The 17,587-nt window shown below is 52.2% G+C and overlaps 2 protein-coding genes across 3 annotated transcripts in view; one reads left to right on the top strand and one right to left on the bottom strand.

Annotated features, from left to right (window-relative positions):
- Positions 1-1,644, top strand: part of Cpsf1 (cleavage and polyadenylation specific factor 1) — a 13,021-nt gene extending 11,377 nt beyond the window's left edge. For both annotated transcript variants that reach the window (XM_036208489.1, XM_036208490.1), the window contains exons 30-37: positions 79-231; positions 314-490; positions 565-631; positions 721-768; positions 848-1,003; positions 1,099-1,228; positions 1,301-1,439; positions 1,524-1,644. In XM_036208489.1, the coding sequence (XP_036064382.1) occupies positions 79-231; positions 314-490; positions 565-631; positions 721-768; positions 848-1,003; positions 1,099-1,228; positions 1,301-1,439; positions 1,524-1,571 (918 nt within the window). In that variant the 3' untranslated portion in view covers positions 1,572-1,644. The remainder of the gene's footprint in view (positions 1-78; positions 232-313; positions 491-564; positions 632-720; positions 769-847; positions 1,004-1,098; positions 1,229-1,300; positions 1,440-1,523) is intronic.
- On the bottom strand, positions 1,640-17,587 carry Adck5 (aarF domain containing kinase 5). Its single transcript, XM_036208517.1, has 15 exons — positions 17,488-17,587; positions 9,107-9,210; positions 7,700-7,849; positions 4,101-4,176; positions 3,792-3,992; positions 3,575-3,715; positions 3,383-3,496; positions 3,154-3,285; positions 2,986-3,069; positions 2,827-2,908; positions 2,686-2,764; positions 2,506-2,597; positions 2,178-2,430; positions 1,991-2,107; positions 1,640-1,908 (listed from the first exon to the last, which is right to left on the bottom strand). The coding sequence occupies exons 1-15, from the start codon at positions 17,581-17,583 to the stop codon at positions 1,803-1,805; spliced, it is 1,827 nt and encodes a 608-aa protein (XP_036064410.1). The 5' UTR covers positions 17,584-17,587; the 3' UTR covers positions 1,640-1,802.

Genomic DNA, 17,587 nt, shown 5'->3' with positions numbered 1-17,587 from the left:
TAAGGGCCTTTGGGTGGGGGGCAGGCAGCCCCCAGCAGTCCATCTCTGCCATCTCCACACATTCCCTTGCCCTTCCAGATCCTGATCATGGACGTGATTGAAGTGGTGCCTGAGCCTGGGCAGCCCCTGACCAAGAACAAGTTCAAGGTCCTGTATGAGAAGGAGCAGAAGGGGCCCGTGACTGCACTGTGCCACTGCAATGGCCACCTGGTGTCAGCCATTGGCCAAAAGGTGATTCCTGTCCTTCCCTCCCCTCCTGGAGCAGCTGTTCTGCCGGCCACAGCTGCCCCATTCACCATCTCTTGCCCTTCAGATCTTCCTGTGGAGCCTGCGGGCCAGCGAGCTGACGGGCATGGCCTTCATTGACACCCAGCTATACATCCACCAGATGATCAGTGTCAAGAACTTCATCCTGGCAGCAGATGTCATGAAGAGCATCTCACTGCTGCGTTACCAGGAGGAGAGCAAGACGCTGAGCCTGGTGTCCCGGGTACTCATAGGGACAGATGTGCAGGTGGGCACCAGTCCAGTGCCTGCTTTCATGCTGTCCTCTCCCTTCCCCAGGATGCCAAGCCTTTGGAGGTGTACAGTGTGGATTTCATGGTGGACAATGCCCAGCTGGGCTTCTTAGGTGAGCATGTAGCATGTGGCTCCTTGGGAGGCTGCACTAGCGGGGTGGGAGGGGTGCAGCTGAGGCTGACTCTGGTCTCTGTTCATCAGTGTCTGACCGAGATCGCAATCTCATGGTGTATATGTATCTGCCAGAAGGTGAGTGTTTCCTCTCTGACCTCTTCCTGGGCTGGGTACCAGGCAGTGAGCAGGCCATGACCCGAGTTCCTGCCCCCAGCCAAAGAGAGTTTCGGGGGCATGCGCCTGCTGCGCCGAGCAGACTTCCATGTGGGTGCCCACGTGAACACATTCTGGAGGACCCCGTGCCGTGGTGCTGCTGAGGGGCCCAGCAAGAAGTCAGTCGTGTGGGAGAACAAGCACATCACCTGGTTTGGTGAGTGCTGGGGTGGGGTGCCAGGACGGGGGGCCGGGACGGGGGGGCCGGGACGGGGAGGAGGGGGCAGCCTGGCTCACACGGCATCTCCTCAGCCACGCTGGATGGTGGCATCGGGCTCCTGCTGCCCATGCAAGAGAAGACCTACCGACGGTTGCTGATGCTGCAGAATGCACTGACAACCATGCTGCCCCACCATGCTGGCCTCAACCCCCGTGCCTTCCGGTGAGTGTGCCCCTTCCCTGGCCTGTCCCTGCACCCCGGTGTGCTCTGACCCTCTTATGTCCACCACCACAGAATGCTGCATGTGGACCGGCGCATCCTACAGAATGCTGTGCGCAACGTCCTTGATGGAGAGCTGCTAAACCGCTACCTGTACCTTAGCACTATGGAGCGCAGTGAGCTAGCCAAGAAGATCGGTACCACACCTGACATTGTGAGTACCACCTCTCACCCTAGCCCATTTGCCTCACCTGCCCTACCCACCCACATCTTTACCTCCCCATCCATCATCCCACAGATCCTGGATGACTTGCTGGAGACAGACCGTGTCACCGCTCACTTCTGATCCTGTGATGCCACCCTGCCACTGTACACTTATCTCTACCCATTTTGTATAAAAAGAAAAACGATTTCTTTCAGATGAGTGTGTGGTCATTGTGTTTAAGAGCCCCATAGTGTATTCCCCATTCCAGCCCTGGGTTGAAAAGTATCTGGCACTGGGCCTGCTCAGTGTGCCCAGGCTGGAAGCTCTGCTGACCCCTGGCAGCCATGTAGTCAGTCATTCTGGCTCAGAGACCTACATCTCCAGGTACTGGGAGACCTCCTCAGCCTTGGGGGCAAAACCCAGGCGGGCCAGAACACGCAACAGGAGGGCCGTGAGCCGCATGGCAAGGGTCTCCAGCCTAGAGGGGCAGGGTAAAGGGTCATAAGTTGATGGGGAGCAGATCCTGGCCAGCCACCCATCCAGCCCCCATGTTAACTCACCTCAGGGCCACCTCAAACTTGAATGCCTCCCAGATGACCTTGATATGGCGTAAGAGGCTGCTGCTGTAAATGCCATGGTACGCTGCACCCACCAGGCGGCTCCAACCCGAAACAGCACTGCGTCAGATACACACATCAGCCTGCCAGTCTGCAGCACCACCTCCAGGCTTCCCCTTGGGTCACTAACCTCTTGGCCATGATGAAGTAGCGGTCCACAGGGGTGCCCAGTGTGGAGTTGATGGCGCGCACCGTGTTGATGTTTCGTAGCACGAGTAACATGGGCCGGGGCAGTGCCTTGAGCACTTCCATGATGCCTTCAAAGTGTTCACGAGCCATGTCCTGCATGTAGACCGCCTCCTCACGGGTCATCAGGTGGGAACCCCACAGCTGGCCCAGGCGCACAGGTCGCTGCATGAGCACCTCGGAGAACAGCATATAGTCTGTGGAGAAGGCAGGAGGTCCTTTTTGGTGCACAGTGGCACGCTTCTGCCTTTTCCACAAATACGCACCCTTACCTTGTACCCCAAGTGCAGCTGCATGGGTCTTCATTGCAGCATCGTCCCTCAGGATGATGGCCCGCCACAGCTGGCACAGGGAGGACCGGTCCCTGCAGGAAGGCCTGACTGAGCGCCAAGCTGCGGGAAGAGGGCCCAAGGAAGCCCCCCCCCCCCCCCCCAAGCCTGGCCCCAGCTTACTTCTCATCCAGGAACTGGTAGAGCCCGTGGTCCAGGAGCACCAGCTCTGCTTTCCCATCTGGACCTTTCCGCACCAGAACTAGGAACACAGCATGTCAGCTCAAGCCACCCCTCTGACCCCCACCCTGGGGGCTTTCCTACCATTGCCAGGGTGGGGGTCAGAGTGAATGAAGCCAGTGTAGAATATCTGTTCAGCAAAAGCCTGGATCAGCTTCTTCGCTACCTAGGGAGAACATAAGGAATACATGGCAACCGCCGTTGCCCAGCACCCACGGTCTTGCCCCAGCACATGGTACTCACGTCCTGCACTGCCAGCCCCTGCCTCTTGATGGCCTCCATGTCATTCACTTTACAGCCATCACAGAAGTCAGCTGTCAGCACCCGCTGGGAGAGCAAGAGGCTGAGTGAGCTCAGCAGCCGCGCATGCGTGCCTTGCCCCACCCTCGGGGAAAGCTCTACCCAGCTCACCTTGCTGGACTTGTCCCAGTGCACCCGAGGGACAACAATGTAACGGAAGTGCTTTAGCTCCTGAGCACAGCGCTCAGCATTTCGGCCCTCATTCTCGAAGTCCAGCTCCTGGGCCAGTGTCCCCTTCAGATCCTAGAGGTCATACATATGTGGGCAGGCGGGTCAGTCACACCTGGGTTTAGACTTTACCACCAGCGGCCCCTCCCCCACCTGCTATGGGTGGCACTACCTGTAGGACCCAGCTGAAGCCGAAGGTGGGGTGCATGAGCTCCACGAGGTCCAGCAGGAGTTCCAGTGTGTGCACATCTCCATCAAAGCGGTCACGTAGGTCAATGTACTGTACCTGCAGTAGGCCAGGGTACACTGAAATCCAGGCTCACCACTGGCCCGGGATCCATCTAGTGTGCAGCAGCATAGATACCTTTACAGCCACATCAGTGCCATCATGGAGCTTGGCACGGTGCACCTGAGCCAGGCTGGCAGCAGCCATCGGCTCATAGTCAAACTCCCGGAAGAGTTCATTAGGAAGTGCCTGGAAGTCTTCAAGGAACAAATTGTCCACCTGGCAAGAATGTGCTTGGAGTCACTGCAGGGCTGCTGAGGCAGCTCCCTCTTTCCTCCCCATCTGCTGGACTCACCTCCCTGAAGCCCCGAGTAAGAGCCTTGTCCTCCAGCACGCGCAAAGTCTGGATGTACTCAGGTGGGAGCAGGTGGTTGAAGGAGCACAGCCCTTGGCCCAGTTTCACATAGAGGCCCCCGTTACGGATGGCTCCTGCCACCAGGGCGTCAGCCGCACGCTGGTGACATGCGGACATCACCTCCACATACCCCGGGCTGTTCTGACCACAGGCATGGAGGAAAGGCTGGGGACAGGTGGCCACTCCTAGGTCCCCCCAGCACCCCATACCACCAGTGTCCCCCTCCCTGCTCAGGATATGAGGACAAACCTCTTCCACTCCCCGGAGGACAACATTTGTGCACCACCAGTAGTCCAAGGAAATGAGCAGACCAACCTTCACAGACCTGCAGGCAGAAGCAACTTCAGCCCCAGGCAGGCTGGGAGTGTGTTAGTTCCTGGGGGTCCTGCCCTAAGCCCAAAGTCTGGCCTTACCCATTAACCCCTGTGCCTAAAGTCAGCCTCTAGTAACTTGGGTCCTTATGAGCTCACGGAATACCACTCAGGCACAGACCGCTAAGTTCCAGTGGGGAGAGGGATGAGGATGTGGGCAGAGGAAGCAGTGTTGGCCATGACAGCATCATGGTCCCTGGAGGGTCACTTGCAAAAGAGAGGAAGACAAGAGTTCTTTAAGAAGCAGAGGAGTCAGGCGGTGGTGGCGCACGCCTTTAATCCCAGCACTCGGGAGGCAGAGCCAGGCGGATCTCTGTGAGTTCAAGGCCAGCCTGGTCTACAGAGCGAGATCCAGGACAGGCACCAAAGCTACACAGAGAAACCCTGTCTGGAAAAACAAGAACAAAAAAACCCAAAGAACAAACAAAAAAATAGAGAAGGAAGTGCTGGAAAGATGGCTCAGGCTGTTCTTCCAGAGGACCTGGGTTCAGTTCCCAGCAACCACAAGGTGGCTCACAACCATCTACAGTGGGATCTTTTGCCTTCTTCTGGGGTAGAGGCATACATGCAGATAGAGCACTGTGTGTGTGTGTGTGTGTGTGTATGCACATATATGTATACATATAAAGTGTGTGTGTGTATGCACATATATGTATACATATAAAGTGTGTGTGTGTGTGTATATATATATATATATATATATATATATATATATATATATATAATTAATTAAAAGGGCTCATGGGATGGCTCAAGAGGCAAAGGCATTTGCTACCAAGCTTGTTGACCAGAGCCCGATCCCCAGAACCCACATGGCGAACCAGCTCCCAAAATTTGTCCTCTGACCTCCACATGTATACCATGGTGCATTCCCACACACATACAATAAATAAACAAATGTAAAAAAATAAAAAATCCAGAGAAGCTAGGTTACCCACTCCTCTGTGGACTAGGATGGAGGAGAACTTAGGGCTCCAGCTGAGGGAAGGAGGGCAAATATTCAAGGTGGGAGGACACCAAGCCAGGTCCCTTTGGGTGGCCTCAACAGGGTCCCATTCTGGCTGTCGCACCACAGGAAGGCCCATAACTAAAAAGGTGGCATGTCTCTGGGCCGACATAAAGGGCCCTCTCTGGATTCCCCTTCCTTAAGCATCTATGGAAGCATAAAAGGTAAGCTCCTGCCCTGAACCTGCTCAACTCCACACCTGCCAGCTCTCCCCTCTCCTCCAGCAGTACCCAAAGGCGAGCAGCAGCCTGCAGTACAGAGAGTGCTAGAGACGTCGCTGAGCTCCGAGCGCCCTCACACTCCAGGGAACAATGTCCTTCCCTGGGCAATGCAGATCTAAAGCCTTTTAGTGTTTTAAGGGAAGGACTGGGGGCTGGGAATGTCAGCACAAGAGACAAGATTGTGAGTGGGATAGGGGTGTCTCTCTGAGCTCGAGTCTGCTGTCCAAGGCTAGATCTCAGCAGGTCACTGTAAGAAGTGTGCATGTACATACAGCACAGCCCCAGCCCTCATCTCCACTGCAGGGTACCAGCCCCTAAGAGAAAAGCTGACTCCGAAGCTGGGCAAGGGAAGACCAGTGTGAGCCCGGAGTATAATGTCCCAGGATAATGGCAGCGGTGTGTTACTACTGCCAGGAAGGGCCAAAAACTCCAAAAAAGGGGTGTGGGGTTGAAGGTCGTGGAAAGGCTAATGATGAAATCTACCTGTAGACATGAGAAAAACAGACAAAACAGAGATGAAAAGGCTTGGAAGGGGCAACAAAAACCAGGTTGAAGGAACTCTGGTGAGTCCAATCTGGAGCAGTCTGCAACCAAACAAACCCAGGGAACAGCCTGCGTACAATAGGTATCTCCAAGTCCAGGGTGGTGAGAACCAATGAGTTTGTAAAAGGTAGAAAGGAAACTTTGTTTCTTTTTTGAGACAGAGTTTCTCTGTGTAGCTTTGGAGCTTGTCCTGGATCTTGCTCTGTAAACTAGGCTGGCCTCGAACTCACAGAGATCCGCCTGCCTCTGCCTCCTTTAGTGCTGGGATTAAAGGAGGTGACACCCCTGGCCAGCTCTTACTGTTTTGTTTGTTTTGAGACAGGTTTTAGCACACAGCTCTGACTGGTCTGAAGCTCACTATGTAGAGCAGGCTGGCATCAAACATAAGAAATCTGATTGCTCTGCCTCGCAAGAGCTAGGATTAAAGGTGTGAGCCACCATACTCAGCTATTTTCAGATATTTAGAATAACTTCAGCCAGGCGGTGGTGGCCCACGCCTTTAGTTCCAGCACTTGGGAGGCAGAGGCAGGCAGATCTCTGTGAGTTTGAGGCCAGCCTGGTCTACACAGCTAGTTACAGGACAGCCAAAGCTACACAGAGAAACCCTGTCTAGAAAAAAAAAAAAAGTTTAAAAATGAAATGAGGGGCTGGGAGATGCAGAGAGCCTGCAGATCCAGGAAAATCAATGTTTGGATGTCCCCCCAGCACCTGGCTACAGCCCGACTTGGCCCCTAGGAGTGATCTGTGAAGCCTGTTTCCCACTGGTCAGGGTGGGCTGCACAGGGCAGTTGCCAGGGCCCTGCACAGTGAGGTGCTAGCAGCAGGAACAGAGTAAGGGTATGAGGTTCTGTTCTCCCCAGTTCAGTCCCAGGGCTATGGGACGTCCGGGCCCACAGAACACAGGAGACCCTGTTCAGTCTGTCAACGGGGATGCCTCAGAGCGCCACAAAACCAACCAGGACAGGTGTGGGGGGCCAAGGCTAGAAACAGCTATCCAACCACACACAGACATGCCCAAGGACTAACTGGAGTAAATCTCAGTGACATTTTTTTTTTCTTCAGACAGGGTTTCCCTGAGTAGCCCTGGCTGTCCTGCAGACCAGACTGGCCTCGAACTCACAGATCCGCCCGCCTCTACCTCCCGAGAGCTGGGATTAAAGGTGTGTGCCACGGCTGAGCTTCAGGACACTTGATGTGAAATGCCGTCCCGGAGGAGACAGCACCAGCTCCTGGAGGGGCAGTCCTGAACTCGGGGAGTTAGATGACACCCTGCACCATGGCAGCCTGAGCTCTACAGTTCGGAGCCATTCACGATAGGAAGCTTCTCTCAGTAACAAAGCCAAGGAGGCTGGCAGCAGCTGCAGGAATTCCCATCCTGGGAGGGGAAGGAGCTTTGTAAAAAGCCTTTGGCACTGTGCTAGGAGTGAGGAGGCCATCCCACCCAGGCCCAAGTCTCCATGTCTGGACCACTAGGTCTCCTTGGATGATCGGGTGAGTAGAATAGAGTAGCCTCTCTATGTCCAGGGCTGAAGCCCTTGCCCTCCAGGCTATGGCTGATCTGCTAACGTCTGTGGAGACACTGTCACCTTCCCGTCTACATGCTGCATGTTAACCGCAAAGTCTGAGAGGAACCCCAAGTCTGGAGGAGAGGAATGTGGAGAAGGCCATCCCACCCAAACTATACCAGGTCTGGCGCAGCCCACCTACCTGCCAAAGCGCCCAATACCATCTATTCCAAGTCGTATCTTCCTCTTCTCCTGCGCCTCTGCCATGAAATAGCGGGCACCGAGGAGCAAGGGCACCCCCACTATAGTGACAGAGAGCGCCCTCCTCCACAGCAGCCTGGTTCTTGAGGTCCTGAGGAGACATGGGCACGTCCTGGAGCGCTGCTCCTTCACGAGGGAGCTGGGGCCTCAGCCCCCCTCTTTCCCGCTTGAGCAGAGCCAACTCTAAGTCCTGTCTACTGGGACCATGTGGCCACCAGAGGACACCCAACACATTCAAGGCCCAACACATTCAAGGCCCTTTTCCTAGGCTCCACAATAGCACAAATGCCAGATGCTGGAGGAGGTGGCCTTCTTCGGCTGCCTCATTGGGCAGGTCAGTACAGATCTGTAGTCTACAGAATGGCCCACCATCTCGATCCCCATTATGACAGTGCAAGAGATTCTAATGGAAAGTGAGACTTGGTAGTGCTAAAGTCAGCACAAACCAAACTGAGCAAGAACTTGAAGCAAGAACAGGATAGAGTCCCATACTGCCCAAGATGGCAAACATCCACATGTGCTGAATACAGCAGCGGCAGGAACATCATCCATGTCACACACGGCCTCCTCTCTGTGCCATGGTACACGAAAAGAAAGAGCCTTCCAGCCAGGCAGTGGTGGCGCACACCTTTAATCCCAGCACTCAGAAAGCTGAGGCAGGTGGATCTCTGTGAGTCTGAGGCCAGTCTGGTCTACAGAGAGAGTGCCAGGACAGCCAGGGATGATACACAGAGAAACTCTGTCTAGACAACAAACAAGGGTAAGGCGGTGATGGTGCACGCCTGTAATCCCAGCACTCGGGAGGCTGAGCCAGGTGGATCTTTGTGAGTTCGAGGCCAGCCTGGTCTACAGAGTGAGATCCAGGACAGGCGCAAAGCTACAAAAAGAAACCGTCTCAAAAACCAACAACAACAACCAAACAAACAAGGAAGAGAGGGAGGGAGGGACGGAGAGAAGAAAAGGAAAAAGGACAGCCTTCCTCCTTGCTCATAGGGCCATGAACCACCGCACCTCTTCTGGCTGTTCTCACACCTTGCTTGACGCCCCATGGAGGCAATCCCACTCTCCATGTCTAAATGACCCCTGTGTATCTGATGGACTGGGCACCTCCATCTGTAGTCCTCCTGGTTTGTCAGTGTGTGCTCATCACAAAGTTCTTATGGAGAGTACATGTTTCTGAGCGTGACCGATCAGAGGGCAGGAACCCTGTGGTCTCAGGTTCCAAGATGCCACAGATACAAATGCATCCTGTTTGGGGGTGCGGGGTGGGCCTCCCCATCTTTGTGATCATGAAGTTGTCTCTGTGCCTGGGAAGGGGGCCCACCTTTGGCTGCAGGGATCTCATTACCTGGCCAGTGGGCTCTTGAAGTTTCTCCTGAAGAATATGGCAGGGCACGGCCAGGGCTTCTGTCTGGTCTGCAGCAGGGTGGAGTGGAAGTGGCACAGTCGCATCTGGGAAGAGGGCAGGTGGCAAGGCTGGGCAGAGGCACGGGCACAGGGACACAGCCCATGCCTCGGGTGCTACCCGGCACCTCCGTAAGCCTGCAGCAGAGCCACGCCAAACAATGCATCCCCAAACTCTCGCTCAGGAAGGGCTGTCTGAGCTTCCAGGGCTCCAGGCAGGATGCTGCCTAGACACCAGTCTGAGCAATAAAGACCCAGGCTGTCTACTGGATGAAGAGCTGAAGGCAGGAGCGGAAAGACATTCCTGAAAACGCCTCCTCTCTGAGGGAAGAAAACTCTTCGGGACCTGGCTTATCTGTGACCACGGCCGACATCTCTTTTGTGGTGGCACCCTTAACCTGTCATTCGCTATTTCTTGGTGCTGACACCACTAACCGGTGGCCAGAGGAAGTGGGCCACACCATGGGAGAAGTGTTAGCAATGCCCACCCACCACATTTTAAGAGGGTGGTCTCACAGAAGTGGCGTTTGTGTTGGACCTTGTTCTGAAAGCACGAAGATTCCAGGAGAGCTGAAACTGGAGATCTGGGGAAGTCACGGGCCCCGTGAGGAAGTGGCGGTTGCTGTTTGCTAAGTGGACATGATGTGCCCCTCCAGTGGTCTTCTAAATTGTTATGTATCTGTCTACACAGCAGTGCTACTATCACGCTGGTCAGAGAGCTTCTTGCTGCAGTGGGCGGCAATAACTGCAGAGACCCTGAACCAGTCAAAGTGCTGAAATTAGCAAGTGACGGTCCTCGGCCTTCAGTGGGACATCTGCATCACCCCTTCCAAAGCTCAGGAACACCATGGGGGAGACAGAAGAGCCTGAGGATGGGGCGGAATGCTCTGAAATGCGCTTCCCTGGGCATGTCATGGCTACTGCAATCTTTTTGTTGTTGTTTTGTTTTTCAAGACAGGGTTTCTCTGTGTAGCTCTGGTGCCTGTCCTGGATCTCCCTCTGGAGACCAGGCTGGCCTTGAACTCACAGAGATCCGCCTGGCTCTGCCTCCCGAGTGCTGGGATTAAAGGCGTGCGCCACCACCGCCGCCGCCGGCGCTATTGCAGTCTTGAACACAAAGCAGCTATGGTTACCTTGGTAAGACTTGCGTAAGACTGGACCCATCAATAGCCCATCATGGAGAAGAGAGGGACTCAGCAGTAAGCCACTGGTAAGGTGCCCATGCTCCTCTTAAGCAGTGCCCCATGCTCCTGACTATAATGAAATTCACTGGGACACACACACACATACACACACACACACACACACACACACACACACACACACACACACACCATGAAAGTGGAAAGTGGGCGAGCTAGAAAGAAGGGGATCATCCAGAGTGGGAAGAGAGAATAATAGGAGAATACAATTAAGATACATCACACATGTGCATGAAAATGTTAGAATGAAATTCATTATTATGGGCTGGCCATGGTAGTTCACACCTTTAATCCTAGCACCTGAGAAGAGCCGGGTTTATCTCTGGTCTGCAGAGCAAGTTCAAGGTGGCCAGGGTTATTATACACTGAGACCCTGCTTCAACAAGAGGGCTGGGCCTGGAGAGATGGCTCAGGGGTTAAGAGCACTTCCTGCTCTTCCAGAGGGACGGAGCTTAGTTCTCAGCACCTGGGGGGCAGCTCATAACTGATGAACCTCCAGCTCCAGGGTACCCCAGGCTTCTGGCCTACTTGGATGCTAGCACTCATGTGTACATACCTGCATGCAAACACATAAACACCTACACAAAATTTAAAAAATAATCAATGAAAACGTCTTAAAAAATAATAAATCTTAAAAAAAAAAAAGTGTGAATCACCACACCTGGCTATAAAACATTTTTGAAAAAGATACAAAGGTTGGACAGTGGTGGCGCACACCTTTAATCCCAGCACTCAGAAGACAGAGGCAGGCGGATCTCTGTGAGTTCAAAGCCTGCCTGGTCCACAGAGGAGTTCCAGGACAACCAGGGCCACACAGTGAGTCTCTATCTCAAAAACAAACAATAGCAAGTTTGCAGTGGAGCATGCCTTTAATCCCAGCATTGAGCACTGGGAGACAGAGACAGAAGAATCTCTGAGTTCAAGGCCAGCCTAGGCTAGTTCCAGGACTTCTGGCCAGGGATACACAAAGAAATTCTGTCTCAAAAAAACAATTTTTTTTTTTTTTTTGGTCGGATCTGAGGTCCAAACCCGGGGCCTTGTGCTTGCTAGGCAAGCGCTCTACCACTGAGCTAAATCCCCGACCCCTGAAAATTTTTTTTAAATTAAGTTTTAAATAAATATCTCGGGGTGGCAGTGGTGCACACCTTTAATTCAGCACTCAGGAGGCAGAGACAGTCAGATCTATGTGAGTTCGAGGCCAGCCTGGACTACAGAGCTAGTTCCAGGACAGGCTCTAAAGCTATACAGAGAAACCTTTTCTCAAAAAACCAAAAATAAAATAAAATAAAACATCTGTGACTTACTTCCAAGTGGGCCAACAACAACAAAAAAATTTCAAGTAGGAAGGTAATTCATTTATTTATTTATTTGATTTTTTAATTTTATCATCACTGGTGTCAATTCTGTTCTGTACAGTGAGTTTTTCCCCTTAATTAATTATTTGCCCTTTAAACAGACTCCATGGATTTCTGGCATTAGTAGATTCAGTCAGTAGGTATCCGAACAGTTAAATATATATATATATATATATATATATATATATATATATATATATATATTGAATATTTGATCTCCAATGTTAAATGCTTTTCAATGACTCAACTATGAGGCAGTAGACGCTAACTGCTGATCGGAGCATTGCACGTTATGCACACAGGAGGAAACAGTCCCTGTACTCAGCGAATATGTACATGCCTGTGCCAAAATAAACATCTGGGCATGGTAGCAGTCACCTGTAATCCTAATACCTAGTGGGCTGAGGAAAGAGAATCACTAACATTTGAGGGCCAGTCTGAGCTACGCAGTGAGTTTGAGGCCAGCCTGGTGTATACAAGAAACCCTGACTCAAAATAAAAGTAAAAAAGGGGCCGGGTGATGGTGGCACACGCCTTTAATCCCAGCACTGGGCTACAGAGTTCTAGGAAAGGCTCCAAAACTTCACAGAGAAACTGTTTCGAAAAACCAAAACAAACAAAACAAAACAAAATAAAAAAAGTAAAAAAGAGGTAGTATGCACAAGACCTGGTTCATTATCCAGTAGCACAAGAGAGGGGAAAGTTACAAAAGATTTTCCATAATAACAACATCCCAGGATAGGAGGTAGTATTCTGCAAATGAGACCGCTATTTTAGGGCAGGGCTCCTAATCTGAGATGATTCTGTGCCCGGGATATCTGCCATCAGCTAGAGACTCTTACTACGATCTGACTTGGGGAAATTGTGCTTTTTAGGGTTTTTTGTTTTGTTTTGTTGAGAGAGGGTCTCACTATAGCCTGGGTTGTCATGGGAAAAGGCGTTTTTAGGGACCAGGAAAGTAAAGACTAGAGATGCTATTCACATCAGCAGAGCAAATGAAGCCCCTGGTGACTCTGGAGAAGATCCTGGCCCTAGCACTTATCTATGCCAACCGAGTTCATTTTCCTCAATAAGCCTCGGTTTCTTGCTTTGAAAAGTACGAATCACTGCATAATAAAAGTGAGAGCCGAGTGATGGTGGCACACTCCTGTAATCCCAGCACTCGGGAGGCAGAGGCAGGTGGATCTCTGTGAGTTCGAGGCCAGCCTGGTCTACAGAGTGAGATCCAGGACAGCCAGGGCTACACAGAGAAATCCTGTCTCAAAAAAAAAAAAAAAAAAGTGAGTTAAGCTCACAGAAATGATTTACAAACCCTTGGAGCATTGCCCAGCATACCAAACACTATGAATGTGTGTCCAGCAGGCAGGCACCAAGGCCACGCTGGGATCAAGGATTTCCCTTCATGGCACTCCAAAGCTCTGGCCCCGTGCCAGTTCTGAGCTGGTCCCCAGTGTCCTCAGCTGTCTCCATCTAACACAGATGGAGTCCCCATTCTACTTTCCAGATTGGACTGTTTGTTGAGTTTCAGCTTCCCACTGCTTTTCTCTCTTCCTCCTCTTCTTTTTTTTTTTTTTTTCAAAACAGAGTTTCTCTGTGTAGCCCTGCCTGCCTATCTATCCTTGAACTAGCTTTGTAGACCAGGTTGGACTTGAATTCAGAGATCCACCTGCCTCTACCTCCTGAGTGCTGGGATTAAAGGCCTGTGCCAACACACACACACACACACACACACACACACACACACACACACACACACACTCCACCCCCTCAACACCACTGCTTTTCTTTTCTTTCTTTTTTTTTAAAAAGACATATTTATTTCATGTATATGGGTGTTCTATCTGCATGTACAACTTTAAGCCAGAAAAGGGGATCAGATCCCGCTATAGCCTGTTGTGAGCTATATCATGTGGTTGCTGGGAACTGAACCTTGGTCCTCTGGAAGAGCAGCCAGTGCTCTTAACTGCTAAGCCATCTCTCCAGCCCCCACCCACTGCTTTTCTTTTTCTTTTTTCTTTTTGTTTTGTTTTTTCAAGACAGGGCTTCTCTGTGTAGCTTTGGAGTCTGTCCTGAACTTGCTCTGTAGACCAGGCTGTCCTCGAACTCAGAGATCTGCCTGGCTCTGCCTCCTGAGTGATGGAAATAAAGGCATTCACTACCACCACCCGGCCCCACTGTTTTTAAATGGGGGGGGGGACCCAGTTGACTTCTCTCAGTACGGAAATTAGACCATTTCCAACACAGGCAGATGGGTTCCGCCCTGAGAATTCAGAAAGACTCTTTCACTAGCTGGGGCAAAAAGGCAGGAGAGCGCTGGCTGAGATTTCAAGGGGGCCACTGAATCAGGCTTGTCACTGCTGAGAACAGAGAAGCATGGAATGACTAAAGCAGACAGGCTTCGACTCCTTGAGACTTATTTCTCACAAGAGGATGCACAAACCCTCTAGCCAACAGACCGGAAGCTGAAAGAGTAAGGCAGGCTATACACATTACCCAAGGCAACAGAAGCCGGGAAATCTCGCACACGGAAGTCCTCTGTGCTGGACAGAGCTTAGGCTCACAAAAAACCTGTCCAGAGTCCCAGGCTGAAGCCAGCATGAAGCCCCAGTCTTACACCAAGGCTGAGTAGGAAGGGCCTATATATGGCCCCTTGCTGACTTAAAGGAGCAGCCCAGAGCTCCAAGCTGAGAGAGCTCATTGTTCATGACCCCAAACTTCCATGTAGAAAAGGTCCTTCCGGGAGATTCAGAAGTGTCTCAGGATCACCCATCTCCAAAGAGGGCTGTCCTGCCTCAGCCAAGCACCAGCTGTCAGTGGCACCTTGGGTTTTCTGGTGATGTAGGGACACTTACAGTGTCTAGATGGCAACCTCCTATTGAAGGCATAGTGCAGAGGGGACAAGGCTGGCCAGGTCAGTTCACCCAGTATGCCCAGAAGGGATGTCACACCTCTTATCTCTAAAAGGCTGGGGAGATGGACACTTAGAACTCCCAGGTAAGTTACTAAAGGTTCATGCTGCTGTTGACTATCTGGGAGGCTCCAGCTCCCAATGACCACCACTGTCAGGGCTCTGGTGAGGAAGGACTGGTTGGAGCACACTGCCTTCTCCCCCATTGCCAGCATGGTGCAAACTGCCCTTGCAGGCAAGGTCAGGGGCGCCTCCACCCCCCCCCCCCCCCCACCCCCGCAACTCCCCCAATAACTTCTTAGGAATTAGCACTGCAATTGAAGGGCTCTGGTTGCCTCTTAACCTTCCCCACTCAGGATGCAGACCAAAGATTCTTTTAGGAGGCACCTGTAATGCCCCTCTACCCACCAGGCCTTATCTACAACAAAAGGTCACAGTCGGGTGGCAGATCAGGTGGGAGATGCCAGTCATGATGTCAAGTAAATAAAGCCCCGTGCTGAAAACTCCCGAGCTACTACCCACCACCTCTGAGGGTTACTCACATGCCTGCATCCTTCTAGGATAGGCTACCCAGCACCCATTAAGCTATCTTCTGAAATCCCCATCAAATGAGAACGAATCTTAGGCCCCAAAAGGCATGGGTGTGTGTGTGTGTGTGTGTGTGTGTGTGTGTGTGTGTGTGTGTTAAACCTACAGCCAGACCTGCCAAAATCCAAACAAACCCCAAACAAAAACCACCCAGTGTTGTGGTCCAGATGGTCTGCAGTTCCTTTGTCAAGCCCAAACCCTGACCCACATGCAGCAGCCCCGTGGCTGTGGGGAAAACTGCAGGCAGGAAGGAGCTAAGGCCACGGAGGAGTGTCCTCTGGGGCAAAACAAGGCCACAGGGGCAGGGAAGTGCAGAAGGAAGACTCCGATAAGCGGGTGAAAGACACTGTTTGCTCAAGCTCTGCCTGCAGCACGCTATATAAACAGTAGTGGGAAAAATAAAAAATTTAGCCTTGCCGGGTGGCAGCGGTGGCGGGGGGGGGGGGGGGGGGGGACGGGACACACACACGCCTGTAATCCCAGCACTCAGGAGGCAGAGGCAGGAGGATCTCTGTGAGTTCGAGGCCAGCCTGGTCTACAGAGTGAGTTCCAGGACAGGCACAAAGCTACACAGAGAAACCCTGTCTCGAAAAACAAAAAACAAAAAAAGCAAACAAACAAAAAAAACCTTTATTCTTGAAGTGATCCCAGAGTCTTAGGTCTCTGTCTGCCATGACCCTCCTCTCCAGGTCCCTGTGATGCCCACAGCTCTGCTGGGGGCGGCAGCTCAGAACACAGGCACCACACTGCTGTCAGTGCATTCTCTTCCACCACGAGACTAGGTCCGTACTCACCAGCCTGTGGTGATGATGGTCTACAACGGGCCACTTCACCCCTTCTAGTTTGGACAGAGTGCCATAGGCTCCCTGTACCTGATTCTCATGTTGCTGTTTAATTGGTTTTTGTTTTGTTTTGTTTTGTTTTTTTAAAACAGGGTCACACGATATGGTTCTGGCTGGCTTGGAACTCACGGTGTAGATCAGAATGGCCTTGAACTCAGAAATCTTCCTGCCTCTGTCTCCCAAGTACTGTGCCCCCACACCTGGTCGTTCTCATGCTTTTTAGAGGGAATGTGTGGACAATCTGTCTGCAGAAACATTCAGAGTTCTTCTCCAATGACTGCATGAAGCAGCGAAACTCATCATGCTCTAAGGAGAAGCCTACAGCCAAACTCAGCGGGTTAGCAGATGACTGATGTCCATAGAAGCCAGACTGCACGTAGCATGAAGTGACTGTCAAGCCTCCGGCCAGGGCTCTTCAAAAAGGTGACCAGACTAAGAAGTTTAACAGGATAGATGGCCCAGTGAACCTCAACAGGAAGGGAAATCAAGGCACAGAACATTTCCCAAATCTGGGAACGAACAGACTGGAAATTTGAGCTAAAGGGAGTGGATGTTACAAGGAATACCATCCCGCAACAGGACTCAACTCTACTGGGCAGCAGCTCCTAACCAGATGTTAAAATTTGCCTTTCCAGTCCCACAGTGGTGGAGCACGTCTTTAATCCCAGCACAGGCTGGAAGATCTCTGTGAGTTCGAGGCCAGCCTGGTCTACAGAGCTAGTTCCAGGACCCAGGAATACAAAGAGAAACTCTGTCTCAAAAAACAAAACAAAACAAAACAAAACTTGCCTTTCCCTGGGGCTGTCTGGAGGACCCAGTGTTAAGTTATATGGAGAACTTTTGCAATTGTAAAGGACTGTGTTAAAGACCAGTACCAGTTGACAAGACTCCATCAGAAAGCACACCCACAGCAGGGCAGCTCACTGCAAGCCAAAAGTTAACCCAACTCTGTGCCTATCAGCATAACCTGCAAGGCCAGATGTTCTAGAAAAACAACCTCGGAGACGTCCAAGTTTAAAAACAATACAATTGCAGAAGAGGCCATACTCCAAGGACAGGGATAGGCGAGGACATCTCCAAGGCCAGAACAGGGGGCCAAGGAAGCCAGGAAGCCTAATCCAGCCTAATCCAGCGGATGTCAAGGGGTGTCTCCCTCCCCAGAAGCAAGTAGAGGAAACAGAGCAGCTTCCCCTGGAGACCCGGTGGGATGTGCTGCGGATAAGCGCAGGAGGGAGAGGGTTAAGTGATGCTGAATCTTCCCAAGGGGGATCTGGGGAGCAAAGGGAGGCCCAGGACCTTTGGGGTCGATGGGTAGGGACCGGCCTGGGCTGGGTCCAGGACCTCGGGGTACCGAATTAGACCCAACGCAGGGGTGCGGAGAGCACAGAGTCAGGGCCCGGGCCCAGGGCGTGCGGGGGCGGGGTCCTCACCGGCCGCCACATGTCCCCGGCAGCGATCTCCTCTGGGTTTCGCCGCAGACGTCTCTGATGCCCAGCCGACCGCGCGAGCGCGCAGGCAACGCGCATGCGC

The sequence above is a fragment of the Onychomys torridus genome, chromosome 16 (genome assembly GCF_903995425.1).
Source record: "Onychomys torridus chromosome 16, mOncTor1.1, whole genome shotgun sequence".
Lineage (NCBI taxonomy): Eukaryota > Metazoa > Chordata > Mammalia > Rodentia > Cricetidae > Onychomys > Onychomys torridus.
The sequence above is the reverse complement of the archived record's forward strand: the minus strand, read 5'-3'. Positions and strand labels throughout refer to the sequence as shown.